Source organism: Octodon degus, unplaced genomic scaffold (genome assembly GCF_000260255.1).
Source record: "Octodon degus isolate 3935 unplaced genomic scaffold, OctDeg1.0 scaffold00328, whole genome shotgun sequence".
NCBI lineage: Eukaryota > Metazoa > Chordata > Mammalia > Rodentia > Octodontidae > Octodon > Octodon degus.
In genome coordinates, this window is record NW_004524904.1 from 588,804 (window position 1) to 604,868 (window position 16,065).

A 16,065-nucleotide genomic window follows, 5' to 3' on the forward strand; every position below is an offset into this window, starting at 1 on the left:
TTCATCACAGGTTCCCTGTCTTTTGGTCCTTGTAGCCTTTGCACACCTGCCCGCCCTCATGCAGCACCTGGCCGACAACTACAAACACTGGAAGACATTAGATGATCTGAAGTGCAAAAGTCTGAGGCTGCCATCTGACAGCTAAGCCGGCAGAGCACAACCTCTCCTACAAGGGCACTAAGAATCCCAGGAGTGCCTGCGCGGCTGACCTTTGTAACACACGACACGTGTGGGTTAAGGAGCTAATGACTGATATTTGCAAATCCTCAAATTTCAGTTTTAGCAAGTTAAGTACCATGAAGAAAAACACACATTCTTTTGAATAGTCAGTTATTAGCAGAACAAACACTTGGCAAATCTTCTCTCATGCCATTGTCCTGTGTGCCTGTGTCACACCGCGGAGCTAGGTCACTGTAGCTAGCAGGACACAAGACCTGGTGCCAGGGAGGCTCTCTCCACTAGCTTAGCTAGTGTCTGGTTCATCTCTTACCATAAAAGTCACTATTGCTATTTAGCTTGACTGTTCGCAAGAGCATCGGTCTGAAGAGCTGAAGGATTCCTAAAAAGCTTATCTGAACAGACATACCTAAGAAAAAAGTTACATAAAATGAGCAAAACACCTAGGACCAAATTATGGATATAGTAGTCAGCTTCACGGCTTCCATGGTGAGATGGTCTTCTGTTCGGTGGTGTGACACCCCAGTTAGAGGGCAGCCTGAGCCTGGTGAGCACTTCCTCCCAGGTGCCAGCAGGGTGTGGCCCTCTTCAATGGAAATGGAAGTCATCCATGGGGGTGGGGGGCAACATCTGGAGTGGGGCCCACGTGATTCCCTTACTGAGGCAAGCATGAGGCACTATGCTGAGTATTATACAAAAGCCATCAAATCTGAATGCCCTTGGACAAGCATTTTTTAAGAAAAGAAAAAAAATTTATATACATTTGCTGTTGAAAATTTTTATTAAAACTATCTAAATTTCCTGGGTCTAAGCCCACGGAGTTTGTTGTGCCATGCGCCACCTATACGTATATATTTGGGGAGGGGAGGGGGAGTTTCAAGGTTCAGGTATTTTTAACTTGCCTATATTTGAGACCATGCATCTGCTCTAAGTGGCAGATAAAAGGGATTGCAAGGTGTATAGGTGTATCAGAAAACAGAGTATGGAAAGGGAGTATATACTATTTTAAGCTATTAATTGTACGCTAAAGCTTCTGAAGCACAAGTGCATATTTTTATACAGCTCTTTCACAACTTTCTGTGATCCGCATCAAGTCAGACGTGGGGTTTTCCTTTTACCAGCCAACCCTTCTCTATGTATTGTGAACACTAGAAACGTAGTAAACAAAGTATCTTGTTTCTCTTTCTCCGTACCCCATGAGGCATTTCTAAGGGACAGAAACAGAAACTGAAACAACTGAATCAGTAGTTACTTTTCCACCTGCTAATTAGGAAGCAGAACACATGAAATTGGTACATGGAAAGAAAAATAATGACCTCTCACTACATAACGTGCCAATGTTCTTTTCTATGTTTTGTACAAAAAAATGGAAACATATATGACAATTCCATGCAAAGAAATGTATTTAAATTATTTTTGTTAGATGATAAGAGAACTTGCTTGGTTGGGACAGCGGCCAGCTTTGTGTTGTAATGCTGCACTCTGTAAATGTGATGAAGTGTTTTCGTGAAGTACCTGTAACTAAATTCCTACAGCCATTTTTCATTCCCAACAGCTGTTTTTATTTTACCTCTTTGGCCTAAATTTTTCATAATTTCAAATTTTGGGTTTAGTGTCCTTTATTTCATGAGTCACGCTGTTTTCATCACACATTGAAATAAGAATGCCAGAATCTCATATTAAGCATTTATAACATCAAATAATTTGCCTAAGCTTCAGAAGTTTGCTTGAGGTAAGGAAAATCTTTTTTTCCTGACCATCTTGCTTTGGGTTCCATGTGGAAAGTAACATTTATCAGCTCTCTGGCCTTTTCTGTATGAAACATTATAGTTTACTCAGTGTTTCATGACATCAATTTCAGTTAATTTCAAACTCTATTAACATGCGGATGTTAGATGTTTTAAGACCGCCAAGTATCACAGCTTCAGCACAGCCCTGCTAACTGGTACATTCTTTCAGGTAGTTTGTTAGAAATACAGTCCTTCAGGTGGTATACTAGTCAGTTCCCACATAATGCAAGAGTACGATGACCTCTTATACATATTTACTAACACAACACTGTTGAGGACATATTAATTTAGGAAATTACAAAATGATCCTCATCTCCTCATACCTATTACTCCAGCCAGTTAGTTGTGAAGCACTGTCACTGGATTTTAGCATTTTGAAGTTTCTTGCCACAGTGAGGACTGGTTTACCTCCTGCCCAGGAACAAGTCAGACGAGCACCTACTCAACTCAGAGAAATGTAAAGGTGAGCCCTGCTTTATCTTGTGTCCCAGCCAGAGGAGGCAGTGCAAGTATTTTAAATATAAACGACAAGGCACAATAACTTATAGTTAGTTCTGGTACTGTAAGTATCAGGAAATACTAGAAACCAAGCTAGGGAAATGAAGAAACTCACATAGTATCTATGGAACTCAATGATCACTTCTTATAAATTGAAAGTTTGGCTTATAGCAAGTCTGCATGTTCCTACTGAGCAGTGACTGGGCTTGGAGCCCCCCACCCCCCGCCAGAAGCTCCTATCGGGCTGCTCCCACCTTCCTTCACACCAACTCAAAGCACTCGGGAAGCCAAAGTCCTCAGCTTCACCAATTGGATGAGAATCCCTCTGAACTTACCGTTTGTCCTGGTGGAAACCCAGTCATCTAGAGTGCAGTGACTCTGAGGTTTGCTACGGTGTGTGTGTGTGTGTGTGTGTGTGTGCTCCTGCAACTCGTAAAATACTAACCCAGAATAAGTAAAAATGGTTTAAAAATCTATGAATTCCTTACCATACAATTGTAGCAAACATCTTTATCAACTCATGACATAGTGAATTCACAAAGAACAGCCCACGAGTGAAAGCATGGCATGAGTCTGCATGACTGGGGCCTGAGTCATGGATCAGACCACCTGTCTGCCTGGAGAAGGTCATGACCTGCCCTCACATGTCTCCCTCAGTGGTCAGAACGCTGGCTAGGGGTGGAGGAGCACCACTGGGACAGGGCTTGAGTTCACTGGCTCAAAGGCACTGCCAGTTGTCACGTTCATATTCTTCCATGGAGCTAGCCTAAGTTTTAATATATTTTTCCATAAAGCTATTTCTACTGGCTGGGAACAGTATGTCGTTTCCTCCATGTGCACCACAAGGTCAACTCAGCCTCTCGAGCTCCACTCTCCTTTGTTTGTCTCTCAGCTACACAGTGACAGAAGCAGACACAACTGGCCAAGTTGACTAGGCACAGGCCTTGGCTTCCTCAGTTACAACATCATGCTTCTGGTCGACCCCGTGAGCTTAGCTGTGCTGGCCTGACTGCAGCGAGTGGAAAAACCTAAAACTAATGAAAATAAGAATTTGATTCCAGTTTGGGAGGGAACGTGTGTGTGCATGCATGTGTGCATGCACGTGTGCATGTGTGTGTTACACAGATCTGCAGAAGGCTTCTTAGAAGGATCAGTCATCTAATGCCAGTTACCTTTCCCTTTCTTTGCTCTTTAGGATTAACTGGCAATTTAAGAATAATTCCATGTTTTTCAGCATCAAAAGAGGACTTTAATCACAAACCTGGTGGTGTGATAAAGATGAGTCAATTGCAGTGGACACCTGAGGGACAATGTAAGTGAAGCCTTCTTGGGCACCTCACACTGTACCAGCTCAGTTGGATGAGGCACTGGCGACCGCAGCCCCTGGCCCTGGAGCACGGCACAGATGCTGAGCTAGCGCTCAACTGAGCACACCTGTGTAGCAGCCGCTGGTCCAGTACTCATCTGGCCTAGGGCTGGTCAGGTGAATTCACATCAGAAAAGAAATACACCCTCACCAGGTGCGTACGGACTCAACCACAAAAAGACTTCAGTAGCTGAAACTGAAAAACTTCTTAATGATTTTAAAAAAATAAGTATCAAAAATCACTATACTGAAGTAGTACAGTTTGTTTTTTGGCTAAGACTCAAGTTTGAGCTCAGGGAAATCTGCAGGAGAAAGAGTACACTTATACAATACTTCTTACACAGGCCATTCCTTCACAAGGATCTAGGTTCATATTAAGAAATGCAAAATCCGACCCTAAGTCAACAGTGCACACCCATTGGGAACCAATCAGCATGTTCCCTGGTGAGTGTACTAATAACACCTGAGAAGATGCACGCAAAAGAACTCAACACACACAGTTGTATAGTTTGTCAAAAACTGCAAGTTTAAGTGATCAGTGCACTACTAGTACAGGGCATGAGGCTGTACTCGGTGCTGCAGGCTCATCCAAGTGTACTCCTGCTCCTTTACACTAGGCAGCACGGTACAAGTCCCCAGTCTCCTCTAGTTTCTGGAATAATTTCAAGCTGCGTAATCCAGATTCTCGCTCTCCATTTTTCCACAAGATAATGAGATGATCCGCAGAGCAAGTCACTAGTCCGTGATCTTCAAAATACAAAAACATCTGCAAAGAAACATTGAGACTACTGATTATAGGAACTTCAGGATAGGAAAAAAAAAGCCAATGCTGGTTTAATATATGGGCTTTAAGATATACCTAGAAGTCTTTTTCTATTTCAATGGAAAAGCCTTTCATTTCTCATGAAAAATTTCAAGTGTTGATAAGTCACAATTGGCTCTTGGCCAGCCGATCCGCTCCCTGCCACCACAAAACACTGTCTTTGTCCTCTGTCACCATGTTGCCTGCTCACCATGCTGAACTATACCCACAGCCACCAGGCAAAACAAAAACCAAAAGGCTGAGCTACTTCTTAGAGTGAGACAGACGGTCCCCAACAGCAGGGAACGGGTGGTGACAAAGTCAGTCCTACTGACCTTCCTGCTTCAACGCAAGCCTCAAGCCTGCTCCTCCACCAACATGTACAGGCTTCAGCAAAAGCTATTTCTCTGAGCCCTGATCATTCACTGCTGCCACTCCTCTGGGTCCAACAGCAGCAGCAGAGAACAGCCTATCAGGTCTGTCTCCCTCCTCTCCATGAGTGAGCAAGTTTCCCGAGTACCAACACTGCATCAGGTATCTCTTCATAAGCTCCAGCATCTAGTGGCTCTATAACCCAGGGGCTAGACTACATTCCTGGAAGGCAGGAAATGCTTGGTAGTCAGTGTAAGGATGAAGCTCTTCCAAATGAAAAGCAGTCCATTACTTTCTGGCTATGAGACAGAGAAGAACAGTCAAAAACTGCATTAATTGGGCCCCTTCTTAAGCTATTATCAGGGCACTGTGACTAGTTCCAGTCACCTCTTCGTCTGCACTGATCTCATTTCACACAACATTGCTTGTAATAAATTTGAATGTCTCTGGATTTCAATGAGTCACAATTTTGGGCACCTTGTAAATGTCAACTAATTTTGATATATGTACAATAATAAGGTACGGGGGCTTGTTTTCTTTTGGTGGCTGAACCCAGAGGTGCTCTACTACTGAGCTATATCCCCAGCCCTTTTCATTTTAGTTTAGTTTAGTGTAAATTTTGAGACACAGTGTGCCTATTTCACTTATACCCATCTCAAGGCTGCAATCCTCCTGTCTCAGCCTCTCTCAGTGCTGCAATTACAGGAGCATATCCAGCAAGTACAGTGTTTTATAAAGATAACGAATTATCCCTCAGAGACAAGTGAAAACAATGCTGTCCACGGATTTGATGAAGGCCCTTGGAATCAGATTCATTAGCGCTTAAGCTCCCTCCCTCCCATGTGCCATCTGCCATCACGCACACTCCACACTCCTCACACTGCTCTTACTCGCAGCTCTTCCTATCCCAACAACACTACATCTGTTCTCAACAGCAGATTCGTCAGAGCCTCCCTCTGAAAAGGAGATCCTGACTGCCCACACTACAGCCTATGCTAGTCCACGCAACACAAACCTACAACTGAGAAAGCACGGGCCTTTCTGAGAGCCGCTGGCTGCACAGAGCATGGGGTGCAGGCCCACTGCGAGCTGTACCTCCACGGAGGACGAGTGTCCAATGAGATCGCCAATGAGCTCCAGTGAACACGAAGTGCCATTTTCTTGGTGCTTTTTAACAGGTTGGGTGGCTTGTTTGTTCATTCTTCCAAATCCCCACATATTAAAAAAACCTAGAAAACAAAAATTTCAGTCATTCCCCAAACTGCTGTGCTAAGAATCATAAAATGAGACCAGAAAATACAAAACTGCTCTGCGTTTATAGTAGGTAAGGGTTCAATGGATGGTACAAGATACTATGCTAGTTTTTATAATACATTGCTTTGTTTCATCTTTCTAACCAGGTATGTCTTTTTGCTGCTCATACCCACTGGTGAAGACATAGTCACGTGACAAAAAAAACTCAGTCACTAAGAATAAAACAGAAATAAAAAGCCTGAATGAAAGTATCTAATTGTCAAAAGAAAAAAAAATATTCCAAATAAAACCTAGAGGAAAAGCTGCACGTGTGCCACACGCAGTACCCTAGAACTTCATGGAAGTTGAAAGACCCAGTGCCAGGCACCAGCAGCCACCCAGGGTTGGCAACTAAGTCATTCAAACAGCAGTGGTCTGGTTTCCAAACCAAACACACAAATGTCAAGGGTTCTTGAATCATGATATCAGCACAAAGAAGAGTGGTTTTTTTCTGTAAATTGAATTGGTATTAATGATAATACTTCATGGCCAAAGAATACTGTTGACATCTGATGGTATAAATTTTGTGTATCAGTTAAAATCATAGACAATACAAATGCACAATTCATTAGGCCATTTGGGCATTCAGATTACTAGAAAATAATAGATTTCCTTCAAAACAATGAAATCCTTGTTGAGGCAGCTCTGTATCAGGGCAGCATGAAGACATGAGTCCTGTGGCCCAGTGACTTATGCCTCCTAGAGACACCAATGCCACTTTGCAGCATATGCTGTAATATTCCTGTGATTTCATATAACCACCTTTCTTCTCCCTTTTGTATGAGAACATGGGGAAACAGAGACAGACAGAGAGGTGGGAGGAAGAGACAGTGGGGAAGCGGTGCACTACCTTTTTGGGAAAGACACACCTGTTGGTACCGGCTCAGCTGCCAGCTGCTGTTTCTCTCGTAGCTCCCAAATGCGTACACTGCCATCTTCTGAGCAGGAGGTTAACTGCCTGTCAGCACAGAAAGCCAGTGACACAAAGACAGAGCACCATGGAGGCCCAGATGCTAAATGGCCACTGAGAGAAATCCGGGAATCCTTAGCTGCTTTTATTCAGCTCTTGGCAGGAGCTGAGAAACACTGTAATTTAACGCGGCTGTACAATGCAAACTAAAAGCATTCTTCAGAAAAGGCACATGCTACACTATGTGACATTGGCTCAAAGACTGCAAATGTATTATCTCCATCTAAAACAGTGCACTCGGGCAAACACAGTATGCATTACATCCCCACAGGGTCCTGAGCAGCGTGTAGTCCCTCCCTCCTCTTACTATGTTTCTACCTAAATACAGAAAAGGCTACGCCCTTCCCAGAATTTCATTCCAGAAGTTCAGCAGCCAAGCCCACCCTGAGAAGAAGACACCCACTTAGTAGCTTTCACCGTGGAGACTACCATTTGTCTCTGCCTATAAACACACAACAAAAGGGCAGGTTCATAGGAAATATGAAAAGAATAACAATTTTGCACATGCCCCAAGGCCTTTTACTTCTATTCAACATCAATTTTTAAAAGATCTCTTATCATAAAATTAAATGTAATTCATTTCAAACCTTGTTCTTGTAGATTTTTGTTATATATTGCTACTAGCTCTTCTGCTGGAGAGAGCTATAAGGGAGTCTTCATTTCCAAAACACCACCACAGGTCAAGCCTCAGAGGCAGGAAACTGGGCCACTTGAGAAATGACACTGGTGGCCCCAGGACCATAATGTCCTTCGGTCTGAGGCACAGCAGATGAGCACTGGTACCTGTTTGGCAGCCTGGCGATGTGCAGGACATTGGAGTCATGTGCGGTCTTCTGGCAGGCAATGACACGCTTCATCTGGAGGTTGTACACATACAGGCCCCTCCCGACTGCGGCAAATACATTCTGGAGGGGAAAGTTCAGAAATGGGTGTAAAACTAGCGCTCACTCCCTGGTGAGCTAGATTTCCAGCCATATATGAGATCCAAAAGCCATTACCTTTTCTGTTCCCAACCTTCAGCCCAAATTACTGCACTGCCCTCTCAAGTCCAAATCCATCCAAGCACCCAGGAAAGCTCAGAGCACACAGCAGGCAGAAGCACAGCACCCCCATGGAGGCAGCTCTGCGCTTCGCACCCCGGGCACCACGTTCCCCCCACTAAATTCAACCAGTCAAGGAGGAGACGTGGCCTAAGCTGCCGAGGACAGCCGGGTTTTACCCACTAACACTGCATCCTCAGGAAAATTACTCAGCTACTTTTGCCTGGAAAAAGTGAGCAAAATTACTCTGTATTCACATCTTAATCAAGAGCCCTACAAATGACCCAGACAAACATATGCTGTGGAGAGGCACTGACACCTAGGAGCCTCTGAAGGAGTCACAAAAATACCCTTCTAAATGTAATCTTAGAGACACCTTCTTACTGAAACCACCTTAACCTTTTAAAGGCACGCTCACCAACGACCATCTCACTCTGCCTGCGCACCACCTTGGTAAGGCAGGGAAGGCGAGCATTTACTGCCTTTTTCCAGAGCAGCAAAACTGTAAAGGTGAGCGAACTCACAAGAAACCAGACATGGAGGCAGTACCAGGGTCAAGGTCAGGCTAGTCTAGCTCTCTGCTCTTCCCTCACACCACAGCACCTGGCTTCCTGGACTTCAGGCAGCACTCACTGAGGTGTCACTCTTTCCTGATAGGTACTGTGCCTCAGGGGCAGACCTTGCCAAACGCCTGCAAACTATCTCCTGTTGCAACCAGAGACCTGGGCCCTCTGACCTCTCGGACAGGCTCCAGAGTCAACTCAGACCTATACCAGTCGAACCAAAGCAAGCTCAGGCCCATCAGAACCTAAATAGCGTGATCTGGACTGGAAAAAAATGTTCAGTATCTTTTTCAAAAATTAGAAGGATAAAGTTAAGCATATCTATAGCTTTTAGGTCTCTAAGCAATCTGATCTCTATCTTTTCTGAGACCATATTGTTTTTATTATATATATTTTTTTTTTTATTTTTTTTTTAAAAGCAAATTTGAAACTCAAAACAGCAATCTTGGAGTACATATATACTTTTAAAATCTTCCTCTTATTTATTTCTTGTGTTCTTCTACTAAGAGTTGTAAAGAAAAAAAAACAATTAGGATATCTTTCCTCTCCAGAACACTGATAATTTTTAATAAAAAGAGCAACATGCATTCAGGATTAGAAAGGTTAAGAGCATAGGATATAGAGTGAAAGAAATGCTATCCCACTCCCTCTCCACAAAGGTAGCCAACATTTTTTATTACATTTAGAAAAATAATTCCTTTAAACACATTTTCTGTGGCCCTCAGGCTATAAGTGATGTTTTTTTAATCCAAGCCAAAATTCAGTGATTGGCTGATCTTTTATAGGACATGTGCTGCCGAACATCCTTGTGAAGGATGAGAATCAGAGAGCGGCAGTTATCTTACCTCAGGTGCTAACAGACTAACGGAGAAACATTGTGGAACTGTTAAATTTCTCTCACCTCTCTAAGAAACATACCAAAAGAGCTGTGACCATCTTACCCTTGTCTTAAGATAAGAAGCAACAATTAAAGTGCCTTTTTTAAAATGTACACAGCACTATCTTTGAAACTATTAGATCATTTTAAAGCAAAACTTGAAACTAAAAGCAATATTTTCTATACCCATAATGGGATTCAATTTTAAAAATTAAATTAGATGTATAGGTTTTATTTTTACCTCTTCATCACATGTGAAATGATGAATAGAAACGTCATTTGGTTTTTGACAGAGTCTGATTTCTTGCTGGACGTCCAGCTGTGGAGCTGGGTCCCAGAAGCTGCGCTCATAGGCCCGCACGGTCCACCCCGGGATGTCCCAGATGATCAGCTCCCCGACATGCGAACCGGTAACAAAACTCACATCTAGGCAGAGTTCAAAGACCTCCATTACTCAGCAGTTCCTCTAGGTCAGGGGTGGTGAAGTGATGGCCTGTGTGTGACTGTTTCTAAGACAAACACCGTTAGCATAAGAGTTGCTTTTTCTAAACTAAAACGTCAATCAGCATTCGGGCTTAATTGCAGTGCTGGCACCTGGGGACAAATAAGTGGGTCTGGGGCTGCAGTTTGGCATTTATCTCTGAAAGGTTCACCATCACCGCTCTAGGCCAGCAGTAGAAACACATGGACTGCTTAGAGCAATGCTCCACAGACCACAGCGATCGCAACAGTGAGATACCCAGGCGAGCACATGGATTCCACAACAGAACAAGAAGGCCAGAGCTACACTCAGGTTTACTAATGACTTAGTATAATGTGCTCTAGTGAAGAAATTATCTCAAGCTACAGAATTTGGTCAAGTTGTCAGGGAATAAAAAATAAAATAACCTTAAATGAAGTACCAAAATAACTTTTGAATGATAGAATAAATTATTACAAGTACTTAAAGGACTGAAGGGGCTGGGGAGATAGCTCAGTAGAATAAGTGCCTGCCTGGCAAGTGCAAGGGCCTGAGTTCAGTCCCTGGTACTGCAAAAACAAAAACAAAACAACAACAAAAAAGACTGAAGAAAAGGTGGGTAGTTTTATAAATATAGAGCGCCAAGGGGCTCCAAAGGAAGCAGGAAAAGAGACAGATCTGAGAATATAACTTGCTCGTGAAGGGAAAAACTTGCCAGACATGGCAGCACATGCTTGTAATCCAGCTGCTCAGAAGGCTGAAGCGGGAGAACTACAAGTTTGAGGTTAGCCTGAGCAACTTAGTGAGACCCAGGCTTTAAAAAAAAAAAAAAAAAAAACAAGCCAGGGCTGGGATCTGTCTCAGTGGTAAATCACTTGCCAAACATACATGTGAGGCCTTGGATTTAATCCTCAGGACCACAAAAATACAAAGAAAAAAAAAAAAAAAAACCTATACACTTTAAACAACAAAAAGCTGGGGAGAATATGCAATTTAAATGTCAAAATAGGTTTGGTATATTTGATGCATAATAAGTTTTAAGATAAATGCCCCAGGGCCAGCCAGATAGCTCAGCAGATTAAAGCACTTGCTTAGGCAGACCTAGGGGCCAGGGTTCTATCCCCAACAGGCCATGCCAGCCCCGCCCGCAGGGTGCACTGAGATAACGACTAATCCCAGGACTTGGGAGGCTGAAAACAGGAGGATCACTCCAAGTCCAATCTATGTAGTGAGACCCTGTAGACCCTGTACTAAATATATTTTTTTTAAAAAAAGATAAATACCCCTACAAAAAATACACACAAAAGACCTAAACAGACAAAACAACAGGTACAGGACCAGCAAGATAGCTCAATGGACTAAGCACCTGCTTAGGCAAGTGCAGCAACTGGGGTTCAATCCCCAGCAGCACATGCTGCCCCGGCCCTGCTCTGAGCCAGCCACTGAGACCGGTGTGGTGTCACACGACTGTAATCTCAGCGCTGGGGAGGCTGAAACATAGTGAACTCAGACTCACTGAGCTGTGTAGTAAGACTTTGTACCAAATACATTAAAATAAATAAAACAAAATAAATAACAAAAGGCACAGGTAGGCAGTACATATGTGGAAAGATCTTAAACTCTCAACAATCATTGCTTTAACTTTTGAGCGTGACATGGTCACATTTTCAGGGATGTCAGTGAGAATGTCCTGCCTAGATCCAAGCCCTCCCTTCACTGTCCTCTTTCTGTTTTTTACACTGCAAAAGTTAAAGCAGTAGTAATCTTTCCATGATCTTCTCTCCTACCCCTTTCTCTCCTCTTTCCAATTTCAGTAAAACTGCAAGAGAACCAGGGCGTTACAGCTTGTGTCCAGATGTCCCCCAAAAGCCTCATGCAGTCATAGCTGGGGCCTTCGCCCAGGTGGCTGGATCTAGAGTGTGTGATGCTGGGATTGATTCATGATGCAGTGCTATGCGCGAGGGTGTGAGGATTAAGGGTGTAAGTGACTCCCACCCTAAGCGCCTGGATAAGACATAAAGGACCAAAAGAGCTCTGGTCATCCTTGCTTGCTGTGCTACCTTCTGCCTGCCATGAACTGCTTCTCCTCTGTAGGACTGAAACCTCAACAAACTGTGATTCAAATAAATATTTCTTCCTTTTACTTGAACGCTGAGTATTTTGTCTCAGCAATAAGAAAATAGCTAACACATAGGAAAACAAAGGAGTGAAGACGCCTCCAGAATTCAGCTCAGGGTCTGGTGTTAACATGGAGTTGGCCTACAGAAACCATGTAGGTGCCTGCTCTGACCTCACTCGATGCCTCCTCTATGCAGTGGAAACACAGTACTAAAGACCACTTGTAATTCTCCACCAAAACCAAAATAGTGGCATTCATCCGAGTCAGCTCTCCAAGTGTGCATAATATACATCACCGTGTATATTATTTATATTCCCTGACAGGCCATTCAAATGTTTCACACCTAACAACCTCAATGGTGTATTAGTAGTGGATGGATTCTTTCATTCTGTAAGTATCAAAAGCCACTTAGTATTAAAATTCCCCCTGGCATCTATCCACATCTCTTAAGTTATAACACTTTGCGATTACCACATCACGCTGTCAGCACAAAACAAAGAAATAAAATAAAAAGGAAGAACCCAGGGGCTTTTTGAAAAAGAGATTAGTGGAGTCATCCTGTTTGTCTGTCCTGGGAAGCCTGCCTGGGCATTCAGTCTCTTCAGGAGCCTGCTATTCGCTACCCACAATCCCAGCATGCCATGCTAAGGCTGCTGTGGGACAGCCTCACTGAAAAAGCACTTCCTTCTGACACGGAAACTCAGGGACTTGCCACATTTTTCATGGGTGATGGGTGACAACCAAGAAGCAGGGCAGAAAGTGGAACAGAGAACTGTGTAAGACACTTCAAGATTGCCCAGATTCGCTGAATTCTGGACATGTCCGTGTATGAGATCAGACTGTTGGCAAATCTTTTTCAAATTTTGCCAGACTACCTCGCCATGCATGTATGATTTACTGGAGGAAACCTTTCTTAAAATGTTAAAGGCTCTTTGGACAGGCCACTGAACAGGGTGGGCTGTGAATTGAAGGATATCTGAGGAACATCCTGGCATCATCACGGAAGTAAGCACACTGGCTCTGCAGCACCAGGGCTTTACCACTAAGCCAGACAATAAGGCAGGCCCCAAGTACGGGTGACAGCACTGCCATGCTTTTCCCCGCAGTTACAGGGACCTGGGACTGATGGCCAAGTGCTACTGAGGAGGCTTTCAAGGGTCTCCCAAATGAGAACTTGCCTTCCGTGCTGCCATCCATGGCAAGAGAGAAAGTGCACCCAGAGAAAAAGAAGGGCGCACAACCACTGTCAGATATATTACCACAGGTGATATGGTCCTCAAATGATGTGCAGCTGAGCCAGACAGGAAGAGGACAGTGGAGACAGGGCTTGGATCTAGGCAGGACGTTCTCACCGACATCCCTGAAAATGTGACCAGGTCACACTCAAAAGACTATACTTCATGTTCCTTGTGTCTCTCTTCATCTCGTGTTTATATAAAATGTTGCTGAAAATGAGCCAGCCAGACCTGGGCTCTCAGTCTTCTCACTCGCTCATGCTCAGCAGCCTTACAGGAGCCACGTGCTGCCTCTACAGACAGCAGAAGGCAGCCACGATCCTCTCCTCTGCACCGCTCAGGTCACCCACAGAGCTCTGATGACATACGCTATTTCACTGCCAGTGAGGGAGTTCAATGCCAGGACCTGAGCCTGTGAGCTTATCTTCCTTCTGATGTCAGCTCACAGCAGACACTAAAACCATTTATGGGTTCACATAGGCCATCTGGCAAGTAGAAGCCCTTAACAAGGAAGGGAAGATGTGATCTATCTTCTACAAACCTTGGTTCTCTTCCTCAGTCATTACTGCTACTGGCTTAAGTCCTGCTAGTTGTTGTTGTTGTTGTTGTTGTTGTTGTTGTTGTTGTGTGTGTGTGTGTGTTTTGTGGAACCAGGAATTGAGCTCAGGCCTTTGAGCTTACCAGGCAAGCACTTATTCTACTGAGCTATCTCCCCAACCCCTTAAGTCCCGCTTGAACTACTGTCATAGATGACTTGCCATGGTCAGCAAGATGAGAGGGCGGAACTCAGTGATAGCGAGCCTTTTAGACACAAGTGCACCATCACTTCTTGGCCTTCTGGCTAACACCAAGTATAGACAGAAAAGTCTAAGCTGTAAGCCCCCACCTACTTAGTTATCCCAAGGTGCCCACACTGCAATTAAACCTGAATACTGAGGTTTTAGTTTAGAAAATAATCATACACTAACATCTTTTATTTATTTTTTGGTTTTGTTTTTATTTTTTCCAGTTTTTTAGGGAAGGGTCTACATGGTGTTCAGGGTCTCACTACTAGATTGGACTGGTAGTGATCTGCCTGTTTACAGCCTCCCAAGAGCTGGGATTACAGGTACACACCACCATGCCCAGTCTCAATTGCCATCTCAGCACACCCTGGGGGTGGGCCAGCACTGCAGGTCCAGGAATCGAGTCCCCAGTTCCTGCACCTGCTTGTAGGAGCTTCAATCCCCTGAGCTATAACATCCTAACATCCTTTCTCTGCAAAGAAAAACAATATATGTACCACAGATTCACCACCACTGGTGTAATTATTTCCAGGGTCTACAAAGGCAGACTGGCAAGAATGTTTGCTGAGAATGCCACGAGGGGTTGTCTTTATAGCCTATGCTGAAGGTCATCCTATGGCCCCCCAGGGCTTCCCAGATGGCCATGTTCTTCTCGGCCTTTCTTCTCTGCTTTCCTCCAGTCTCCTCGTGCCTTACTCTTAGGCCTGCCAACTTGTAAGATGCTCAAATGCACTGCCTGAACGCTTAGGGGAAAGAGGGTGACAATCCCTCCCTCCTTTATGGTTTGTGTCTAGTTGCCCCCCAAATCCCCACGCACTCATGGGGCTAGATTTTGTGATTAATTCATGATCCAGTGCTGGAATTATGGGTGTAAGTGTTGCTGGGATTACGGGTGTGAGCACTACACCTGGCCTGGGGCAGAGAGCCTGAATGCAACGTAAGGGAGACAGACCTGCAAACTCTGTAGCCATTGCTGCCGCCACTCCTCCCCTTTTGCTCTTGCTGTTTTGTTGTTTTCTGCTGCCATGAACTGCTGCCCTCTGCACAGTCACTCTGCCTCAGAGCCAGCTAAGTATGGACTGAAACCTCTACTGTGAGCTAAATTAACCTTAATTTTGGGTGTCAGGTATTTCTTCCCAGCAACGAGAAAAGTAACTGAAACATCCTCTTAATCTAAACTATTATTTTAGTAACTCAATTCCAGAATTCTCAAATAAACACAAGACTGAAATTCACAATAGGCAAACAAGTACAAAATGTTACACAACATAAATGTGCACAACTAGCTTACCATTGACATTAACCAGGGAGAGAATATTGTCCTGGTGATCCAGGAGCCGCTTGACCTCAATGATGTCCCATTCCACTGATCCTTCAGTGGGGGCTACTAACCTGAAAATTACTAAAGGAAAAAGATATGAATTTTATTGGAATGCTTGAAGAAGATAAAAATCCCATTTTTGCTCAAAATGTAAACATTTCATTAAGTGAAAAATAACATGTTGGAAAATTCATCTGCATGGACAGCCTTTTTCACACCAATCTGAATGGCTTCTCTTTTAAAATTTTAAAATTAATTATTTATTTGGTACAGGGTCTCACTATGCAGCTCAGAGTTGTAGTGATCCTTCTGTTTCAGCCTCCCCAGTGCTGGGATTATCGGTGTGTACCACCATGCCCGGTTTTGATGGCTGGCTTGGCATGGGGGACTGGCAAGG

The 16,065-nt window shown here is 43.9% G+C and overlaps 2 protein-coding genes across 8 annotated transcripts in view; one reads left to right on the top strand and one right to left on the bottom strand.

The window, feature by feature from the left end:
• Nucleotides 1–1,772, top strand: part of Pde8b (phosphodiesterase 8B) — a 263,896-nt gene extending 262,124 nt beyond the window's left edge. For all 6 annotated transcript variants that reach the window (XM_023708079.1, XM_023708078.1, XM_004647794.2 and 3 more), the window contains exon 22: nucleotides 36–1,772. In XM_023708079.1, coding sequence (XP_023563847.1) covers nucleotides 36–145 — 110 coding nt within the window. In that variant the 3' untranslated portion in view covers nucleotides 146–1,772. The remainder of the gene's footprint in view (nucleotides 1–35) is intronic.
• Nucleotides 1,773–4,324: 2,552 nt separating this feature from the next.
• Nucleotides 4,325–16,065, bottom strand: part of Wdr41 (WD repeat domain 41) — a 41,378-nt gene continuing 29,637 nt past the window's right edge. For both annotated transcript variants that reach the window (XM_023708085.1, XM_023708084.1), the window contains exons 8-13: nucleotides 15,639–15,749; nucleotides 9,990–10,174; nucleotides 8,052–8,173; nucleotides 7,168–7,256; nucleotides 6,101–6,234; nucleotides 4,325–4,597 (exon numbers count right to left, since the gene is read on the bottom strand). In XM_023708085.1, coding sequence (XP_023563853.1) covers nucleotides 4,445–4,597; nucleotides 6,101–6,234; nucleotides 7,168–7,256; nucleotides 8,052–8,173; nucleotides 9,990–10,174; nucleotides 15,639–15,749 — 794 coding nt within the window. In that variant the 3' untranslated portion in view covers nucleotides 4,325–4,444. The remainder of the gene's footprint in view (nucleotides 4,598–6,100; nucleotides 6,235–7,167; nucleotides 7,257–8,051; nucleotides 8,174–9,989; nucleotides 10,175–15,638; nucleotides 15,750–16,065) is intronic.